The sequence below is a fragment of the Trichomycterus rosablanca genome, chromosome 20 (genome assembly GCF_030014385.1).
Source record: "Trichomycterus rosablanca isolate fTriRos1 chromosome 20, fTriRos1.hap1, whole genome shotgun sequence".
Taxonomy (NCBI): Eukaryota; Metazoa; Chordata; class Actinopteri; order Siluriformes; family Trichomycteridae; genus Trichomycterus; species Trichomycterus rosablanca.
In genome coordinates, this window is record NC_086007.1 from 10,839,927 (window position 1) to 10,849,813 (window position 9,887).

Here is a 9,887-nt window from a genome sequence, read left to right on the forward strand (position 1 = left end):
CCCCACACATTTTAATTGTATTCGGGTCTAGGCTCTGGCTTGGCCATTCTAAAGCTTTGACCTTCTTCTGGTGAAGCCATTCTTTTCTTGATGTGGAGCTATGCTTTGGTGCTGAAAGGTGAAATTCCTCTTCAGGCCTGAAGGTTTTGTGTAAAAATTGACGGATATTAAAGCAATAAGCCACAAGAGGCCGTGCATTACTGTGATTTTAGCACGGGGATGACGTTTTTGGCACGACGCGAAGCGGAGTGCCTAAAACTTCTTTCCCCGTGCTAAAATCATAACAGTAATGCACGGTCTCGAGTGGCTTATTGCTTTTATAAAACGGCGGTCAACATAAAATATAATAAATACAACAATGTTTAATTCATAAATGTATTTATTGTGTATAAACTTACAATAAAGCGTTCTTCCGCGACGCAAAATAGTTCGATTAACAGTGTTGCTAGGCAACATGAGGGCGAAAATAACATTAATTTTTTCTATTCAGTGGCGTATTAATATGGAACGATGTGAGGTGGTCATAGGTGTGCATTTATCGGGGATTTTACAACGGCTTCGAACGCGACTCAGCCAAACAGATTTTAGGACCGGAACTATCCGTTTTATAATTTTAATTTTGTACTACTCACAATTAAACTGGGACTCCCTTAAGCCCCAGTTCCAGTAAAAGAAAAACTAATAATGATGCCAACACCATCCGTATGGTATGGTGTTCTTTTGGTGATGCGCAGAGTTGTTCTTGTGCAAAACATACCTTTTGGAATTATGGCCAAAAACCTTGGTCTCATCAGACCATGACATTCCTCACAGGGCGCTCAGGTGGCGCAGCGCAATATTCCGCTAGCACACCAGCACCAAGATTCTGAACTCCTTGATTCGCAACTCAGTGTCGCCTCCGGTTGGCTGGGCGCCATCTAAAAAATGATGTGGATTGAGTTCAACACATGTAATAAAGCATTAATGCATGTCCTTTATTGTTAGCCACACATGCATGTCAAGGTCAGAAAAACCCAAACACACACCTTAGGCTAAGAAAAAATCCATGTGGAAAGTCAGGTTTATTTTAGTACCACTAAAACCAGTTCTGCTGTATATTAGAATCTGCTAAACCTGATGCTGTCCACAGTCAAATGAGCTTTATATCATCCTGGGTTGAGAGGCTGCTGTGTAAGAAAAAACATGGTATTGCTTTTTCTTTGTTCATGAGATCAGTAAAAATCTCAGTGTATCTTTAAGGTGTTTTTAAAGGTTACCAGCATGTTGTTCTATAGCAGCAGCTCCTTTGTTGCTAATATCCACATCACATTTGTTCACACAAGATTTTCAGAACAGGATGTTCCATTAAGCACTCCTGATTGTATGTTCTACTTCACATACAATAACATGGTCAAACTGGTAACTATATGGACAAAAGTATTGAGATACCCACACACCTCTACAGGAGCTTTTATGACATCTCATTATAGATCTATAGGTATTGTTATGAAGTTGGTCCATCTTTTCCTGTAACAGCTTCCAATTCCAAACATGCTGTTAGTACTCATTCAAGACCCATATCTTAGGTATTTTAATAATTTGGTCTGATATTTCAGATCTGCTGGGCTAGATAACTCTATAACTTCTTGAACTCTTAAGCTTCATGAAGTGTTTTGTCACTAAAGTTGTTCCTGGCTATATTTATCATCCTTGTTGATGTTTTCTGACCTACAGGACCCAGGACGTTCTGCTGGCTTCCACCCTAGCGGCACTGTGCTTGCTGTGGGCACCATGACTGGAAGGTATAACCGCACATGCGGGTTTCATCCCACAGTACAAACAAGTGCTTTATTCTCTGTTTTGGCTGTTAGTATAAAGAAGAGACAATTCATAGTTGTTCCTAATTCTTTAATTGCTACATTTAGGTAGAGATACAGTTTACTTTATGTGTGTAATGTAATGGATGTGTAAATATTAGTTTATTGTTTTTATACAGTATGTTACACAGTTAACTGAAATTTTTTTAGTTACCTTGTTAGTGAACTTCGTAAACAAGTAAAAATGTTAGGATGAGTGTGCATAAAATTATAGCTTTCACGGAAAATAATCGTGAAAGTATGGCAAAGAATGGTAAAGAACCCAAGAATCACAGTTTTATAATTGTTAACTCTATTGATGGTGTGAAGTTCCAAGATCAGCTATGAATTTTCACCTTCTTACCACTGAGCTATTTGGAGGTGTTGTATAAAAAGCACTGCCTGTAGATATAAAAGACTACATTTTTCACATTTTACACCATTGTTCTGTTTAATGAGTAAATGGGACTGCATACAAGATCACAAATGTTTATTTTTGAACTTTTGGAGTTGAATCAGATAGAAAGTGGATTCATAATGACATGAATCTTCAAAACGAATGGAATATTTTAAAGAAAATACTGTTTGCTTCTGCTAGAACACTAAGACCAAGATCTTTCAAGCAAAAAAATAAAACTATCTAATATTTCAGCATGGCTTTCAGCTCCAATATATTTCTACCTCCAAAACATGGAGAAAATGAAAGTGAATGAAGAAATGGGTAGGAAAGTGATATCCTGTGATGGATTGGTGCTGTAAAAAGTGGCCTAAAAGGCTTTTTTCCCATAAAAGGTGTTAATAATTTTGGAGCTTAATGTAGTAAATTGTTAATCTGATTTAGTGACAAAACAACAAAATAAATGTCTTTATTTTTGTCCATTATAGGTGGCTCGTTCTTGACACAGACACCAGGGATCTTATTTCTATGCATACCGATGGAAATGAAATCATCTCCAACGTGAAATACTCTCCAGGTCTGCAAAGTTTCCATTATTTGATTGTGTATGGTTTATATTTAGCAATGCCTTTCTTACGGGACGGCACAGTGGCTCAGTGGGTAGCACTGTCGCCTCACAGCAATCCGGAGACATGCAAGTGAGGTGAACTGGAGATAAAAAATTGTTCATGACTGTGTTTAACATGGGCGGCTCGCTGGGTAGCACTGTCGCCTCACAGCAAGAAGGTCCTGGGTTTGATTTTCTGTGTGGAGTTTGCATGTTCTCCTCTTGTCTGCATGGGTTTTCTCCGGGAGCTCCGGTTTCCTCCCACAGTCCAAAAACATGCAGTCAGGTTAATTGGAGGCACTGAATTGCCCTATAGGTGAATGTGTGTGTGTTGCTGTGTGTATGTGTGTCTGCCCTGCGATGGACTGGCGCCCCATCCATAGTGTTACTGTGTGCCCTGCACCCATTGAAAAGCTGGGATAGGCTCCAGCATAGACCCTAATTTGATAAGCGGTTAAGAAAGTGAGTGAGTGACTGTGTTTAACATTAAAATTTGTGAACTGATGAATCTTGTGTAATGAGTAACTACCGTTTCTGTCATTAATGTGGTGTGTAAAACATGGCGTTAAAATCCAAATAAATAAATATACATTCTGACTGACAGTTTCTGTGAGGTGTTTGGTATGTTCTTCCTCTCAGCATGGCCCTGACTAGGATGAAAAGTATATGAACAGATGAAAGTGAGAGGTATTTAGGGTATGTTTTTGTATTTAAACTGCTTCTTTCTTTTATAGATGGTGCATACCTGGCTGTGGGCTCCCATGACAACTTTGTTTACATTTACGCTGTGACTGAAAACGGGAGGAAATACAGCCGCATTAGCAAATGCACTGTAAGTCATTAACGATTCACATTTTATGACTTTGACTGATTTTATCTTGTACTCACTACTGTATGTATGTTCATTCAGGGCCATTCAAGTTTTGTTACTCACTTAGACTGGTCCACCAACAGCCAGTATCTTGTCACAAACTCAGGGGACTATGAAATCTTGTACTGTAAGTTGATTCATCACTCACACACAAACACACCATAGTTTATTGAGGTTAAGTTTGATTTTTCTAATTCTTATGGTCTGTTTTAAAGGGGAGGCTTCTACTGGGAAACATATTACCAGTGCAGATGTGGTCCGTAACCTTGAATGGGCCTCTTCCACATGTGTGCTGAGTTTCAGTGTCTTTGGTGAGTCATATCTCAGCACACTATCACTTAATAATGAGAAGTTGCATTGTTGTTTACAGTGTCCTAACATCAGTGGAAAACAGCAATTTGTGGAAGCTTGAGTGGTGCAGTGGTGAAACACACTAGCTACCACTAAAATCCAGGATTTGAATCTCAGTGGTACTATAGACCGTTCGTGCGTCTACACAAACATAATTGGCTAAGTCTGAGGTGGTGTCTGAATACCCTAGCTATCGGGAGGAGCAATTGAAAGGCACTCCCACTGCCCAAGCCTGAATAAAAATAGGAGGGTTGCGTCCGAAAGAGCATCCAGTGCAAAAACTGTGCCAGATCAGGCATGAGGACCAGAATGATCCACTGTGGCGACCCCTAAATATGGGAGCAGATGAAAGGAAAAAAATATGAGAATTCTTCAAAAGTTTTCGCACTTTCTTTAAACTCTATTTATTAAGGATTTCAAAAACAAATTACATCACTTTTCTACATAGTTATCTTTCGATGCATTTTTCCCAGCGTTGTACCAACTTTGCAATCACAATTTGATTTACAATGCCATCAGCGGAAAAAGGTTTTTGGTTCAAAACGTAGCCACTGATGCACCGCTGCTTTCACATCATCACGTGAAAATCTTCTTTCCTTTGAAGCTTTGTCGAGCGGTCCAAAAAGGTTGAAATCAGATGGCGCTAAATCCGGACTATAAGCTTTCTCTTAGTCTCTCAGACACAACTAGTTACTACTCCTCCCCTCACCATTTTCAATGACTTTTTGAAAATCCCTTGTAGTAATTTGCATATCGTCACGTATCTCCAAAACCCAACTTTTTAGGAAAAGGAAAAACCTTTTTTCCCTGACAGTAGCGGTGCAAACAAACCACAGCTGGTGCAATTTAGATACAATTCAGTACATAAATAAAAATATATCTTTATCAGGTCGTCAGTCCGTCGGTTTCATATGTAAAATGGACTTACGTGTATCGTAAACAGCAAACGGAGACGTGCGGATTTCTTTGGGTGAATTTCAAAGAGCACGTCCAAATTCCTGCACAGCCTGTTGTGTGTTCTTTTTAATACTGCCAGTATGAATGCATGTTTTAGCATGAGCAGAGTCTAATTTTACTATACTAGACTATAGCTTGTCAAAATCAGCACATTTAATCTAGCAGCCAATGGAGAGACTCGTTAAAAAGATAGCGTGATTTTTCATCTTTTCATTGGTCATTTTGAAATTTGCTGCTATGGACAGACAGAGATTTATACCCACAATCAACACATGTAAAAAAGTGAAAACCGCTAAAAGTGGAGATACGTGGCTTTCATCGGACAGCGACGATATGTAATTTTATGTTTTAATTAAATAGACAAAATGGACAGACACCATATTCTTTCCTTATTCAACAACCAGTTGAAAGAAGGGAGGGGGTCAGAACACAGAGTTTAGGCAAAAATTTGGGTGTCCACATTTTTTTGTTAAAAAAAAAAACATAATACTACAAGGGAATTTAAATATTACATACAGAATGTTGTACCATAACATAACTATGCTGCCTTATATGGAAATTCCATTAAAATACTGTATAATAATAATGTGAAGAATTCTGCCACTTACATATAACACTAAATTTTGAATGAATGATTACCTGAAGCCAGGATTTAAACAATCAAAACTATCAAATTAATTCTGTACAAAAAAATCTGATCATGTCTCAAGATTTTTGTTTTACTCTAAGTGAGTTTAGTGGCTGTAATTGGAAATACTGATTAAATGTTTAATATTAATCTATATAAGAACCATCCTATATTATGAAAACATTTTACTTATAGAAGGTACTATATTCTCTCGCTCTCAAATGTTGCTAGGCATCTGGCCAGACGGTGCTGATGGCACAGACATCAATGCTGTTTGCAGGTCAAATAACCGCAGTGTTCTGGCCTCAGCCGATGATTTCGGCAAAGTGCGTTTGTTCTCAAACCCCTGTTCTCAGTCAAGGGTAAGCTTCCTGCACTCATCTGTGTAAACACATTATCACATGCTGTTGAAATGTAATTCAGTTTGTAAAATCTGCTCTTTGTCCATGCTTTTAGGCACCCAGTCATGTATATGGTGGACACAGCAGCCATGTGACCAACATTGCCTTTCTGCATGATGACAGCCAGCTTGTCTCTACTGGGGGGAAGGACACCAGCATCCTTCAGTGGGCACTTGTCTGATTATGCCTGTGCAAACCTGCTGCTTAGTTACTCAAGCCTCCTGCCCAATAGAGGGCAGCACTGCTGTGCCTACTTTGCATTACATAGTTCTGTCAGTCCGTAGTCTTGTACCACTGAATGTTTCACAACACAGATGTCCTTACACAGATGCTAGTCCAAGATCAGAATTTGGGGCTTTTTTTGAACATAAGTAAAAGTAGGAAGAACCTGCATTGTGTACCATGCTGATTAATGATTAATGGAATCTCTGGAAATAAGAAAAAGGCATGTCCTAATTATTTAGCCATATTTACGCCTATTATAAAAGTTTTAGCCTCATAAATAATATATTATGCAGTAACTGTGTGGACATGTGATGTAATACATGTTGTGGCAATTAGTGCTTTATATTTATCTAGGAATAAACCTAAGCTGTGCTTTGCCTTCATTTTCTTAATAAAATTTCTACTGTACTGCACTATATTCAACGGTGTCTATTCAAACATGACTGTGTATTAATTAACCTATTTTAATGCTTTACATTTTTCAAAGCCTGAAATACAACTTGGGAATGAAAATTGGAAATATGTGGCAATATACACCGATCAGCCACAACATTAAAATCACCTCCTTGTTTCTACACTCGCTGTCTATTTTATCAGCTTCACTTACCATATAGAAGCACTTTGTAGTTCTACAATTACTGACTCTAGTCCATCTATTTCTCTACATGCCTTATAGTCTGCTTTTAACCCTGTTCTTCATTGGTCAGGACCACCTCAGAGCAGGTATTATTTGGGTGGTGGATCATTCTCAGCACAGCAGTGACACTGGTGGTGTGTTAGTGTGTGTTGTGCTGGTATGAGTGGATCAGACACAGCAGTGCTGATGGAGATTTTAAACACCTCACTGTCACTGCTGGACTGAGAATAGTCCACCAACTAAAAATATCCAGCCAACAGCGCCCTGTGGGCAGCGTCCTGTGACCACTGATGAAGGTCTAGAATATGACCAACTCAAACAGCAGCAATAGACAAGCGATCGTCTCTGACTTTACATCTACAAGGTGGACCAACTAGGTAGGAGTGTCTAATAGAGTGGACAGAGCGCTGCTGTGTCTGATCCACTCATACCAGCACAACACACAATAACACACCACCACCATGTCAGTGTCACTGCAGTGCTGAGAATGATCCACCCCCCAAATAATACGTGCTCTGTAGTGGTCCTGGGAGGGTCCTTACCGTTGAAGAACAGGGTGAAAGGGGGCTAACAAAGCATTCAGAGAAACAGATGGACTACAGTCAATAACTGTAGAAATACAAAGTGCTTCTATATGGTAAGTAAAGCCGATAAAATGGACAGTGTGTGTAGAAACAAGGAGGTGGTTTTAATGTTATGGCTGATCGGTGTATGCGCAGACAACCTATCACACATTTACATTTTCAGCAGACGCTTTTATCCAAAGCGACTTACACAATGAGCAATTGAGGGTTAAGGGTCTTGCTCAGGGACCCAACAGTGGCAACTTGGTGGTGGCGGGGCTTGAACCGGCAACCTTCTGTTTACTAGTCCAGTACCTTAACCACTAAGCTATCACACACCCTATATACCCACCAAGCCAGCTCACAAAACGTGTTTTCCTTCATGAGCTACTCACTACCGCCATCGAAAGGAGGAAACCCTACAGTTTAGCTAACCATGTCTTAGCTAACCATACCTTGCCAGCACTTTATAAATGCTATTAAGATTGCAAAAAGCCAGGATAATATTCTGTGAATGGTTATGGCACTAAACGCATAGCATATACTTCATATACCCAGCTATTATAACCTCTTCCTGTGCTATCTCTGTAGCTTGGTCATGGCCTACTTTTACTTAGTAACGAGGGTTACTAAGCAATATTTCCTATATTTACAGGCAACACAATTACAGGCAGAATGGTCATAAGGTTAGTCTAAACAACAAACATCCTCCTTCATTTTTCTGTTCAAAATTCCCTTCTAGTTGTTTGCATAAGGGTGCCCAAAATATTGCCTTAAGAGGTCTGTATTATGTGCTTCAGTTTACAACACACTATCATATTTACACATACGTACATTTATAGCTCAGATCGTCTCAGTTACGTTCAGTTTCACAGGCAGTGCATGAAAATAGGATCATTAATTTCTGTGAAAGGCTTAAGAATTCTAGTGGGTAACAATGTTTCTTTTTCTTGTTCCTCTTGAATGAACATGAACATAAATTGGCTTTGACATAACTGCATCAAGAAATGGCAACGTCAAGAAAATGCCAATTAGACTTTCCAACTATTTGGACTTTGATGTAAAGGCTGGAAAATATAAGTGTCCTTTTATTTAAAGTTAATGGACCTTAAAGGTTTAATCTGGATGCAGAATGCTGAGAAGACATTATATCCAAATTGCTATCTAAAAGTGTCTGAGTAAATATTTCTTCCCTAAGCAAATGACATACAGTTGACCCACCTTATCCATGGGGATTGGTTCCAGGACCCCCTGAGTACACCAAAATCTGCAGATGCTCGAGTTCTTTAAATAAAATGCTGTAGTGTTTGTATATAATGTACACACATTCTCCTGTATACCTTAAATCATCTGTGGGTTACTTATAATTCCTTATTCAATTTACAAAAACAAAGGGTTCACACAAGTAGTTTATTTATTTATTTATTAGGATTTTAACATCATATTTTACACACCTTGGTTACATTCATGACAAAAATGGTAGTTACTCGTAACACAAGATTCATCAGTTCACAAGTCTAAGGTCAGACACAGTCATGGACAATTCACTTCACTTGCATTGTCTTTGCACTGTGGGAGGAAACCTATGCAGACACAGGACCCGGACTGTCCCACCTGGGGCTCGGACCCAGGATCTTCTTGCTGCGACAGTGACAGTGCTACTCACTGAGCCACCGTGCCGCCCACAAATGCCAGTTAGACTTTTCTGGACTTCATGTAAAGGCTAAAAAATATAAGTGTCCTTTTATTTAAAGTTAATGGACCTTAAATGTTTTATTCTGGATACAGAATGCTGAGAAGACATTATATCCAAATTGCTATTTAAATGTGTTCTAGCACTTCTGTTTGAGTAAAAAAATTTTCCCTCAGCAAATAACAACAGTTGACCCACCTTATCCATGGGGATTGATTCCAGGACCCCCTGAGTACACCAAAATCTGCAGATGCTCGAGTTCTTGTAAAATGGTGTAGTGTTTGCATATAACCTATGCATATTTCCCATATATCTTAAATAATCTGTAGGTTACTTATAATGTCTTACTTACAATGTGCACACCTCACAAGTAGTGACCTAACAATAAATAAACTCAGTTTAAATTGTATAAGCCCTTCCCCTGGTGTGTGGCTCAAAGTTCAGATGACATTTAAAGCAGCTGTGAACCAAAAAACACACAGCTGTGATAAATAATAAAACTAAGTCAAATGTGGAATTAGTCTACTGTGAATGGTATACTTACACAATATCTAGCAGTTAGAAATGGCCAGGAAATCACTTGTAAACAATGTACACATGGGTACATGTCTCACAACTGAGTACAATGCAGTAAAAATAAATATAATATTTTGTTTAGTAGAAACTGCAAAGTAAATTGTAGCATTTAAAGAATCTATGTGTAACAAATGTAAAAGTCCACT

General features: G+C 38.8%; 1 protein-coding gene across 3 annotated transcripts in view; it reads left to right on the forward strand.

The window, feature by feature from the left end:
• Positions 1-6,690, forward strand: part of eml2 (EMAP like 2) — a 39,846-nt gene extending 33,156 nt beyond the window's left edge. For all 3 annotated transcript variants that reach the window (XM_063016603.1, XM_063016604.1, XM_063016605.1), the window contains 7 exons: positions 1,714-1,781; positions 2,721-2,809; positions 3,574-3,671; positions 3,750-3,837; positions 3,926-4,021; positions 5,878-6,008; positions 6,103-6,690. In XM_063016603.1, the coding sequence (XP_062872673.1) occupies positions 1,714-1,781; positions 2,721-2,809; positions 3,574-3,671; positions 3,750-3,837; positions 3,926-4,021; positions 5,878-6,008; positions 6,103-6,228 (696 nt within the window). In that variant the 3' untranslated portion in view covers positions 6,229-6,690. The remainder of the gene's footprint in view (positions 1-1,713; positions 1,782-2,720; positions 2,810-3,573; positions 3,672-3,749; positions 3,838-3,925; positions 4,022-5,877; positions 6,009-6,102) is intronic.
• Positions 6,691-9,887: the final 3,197 nt, after the last annotated feature.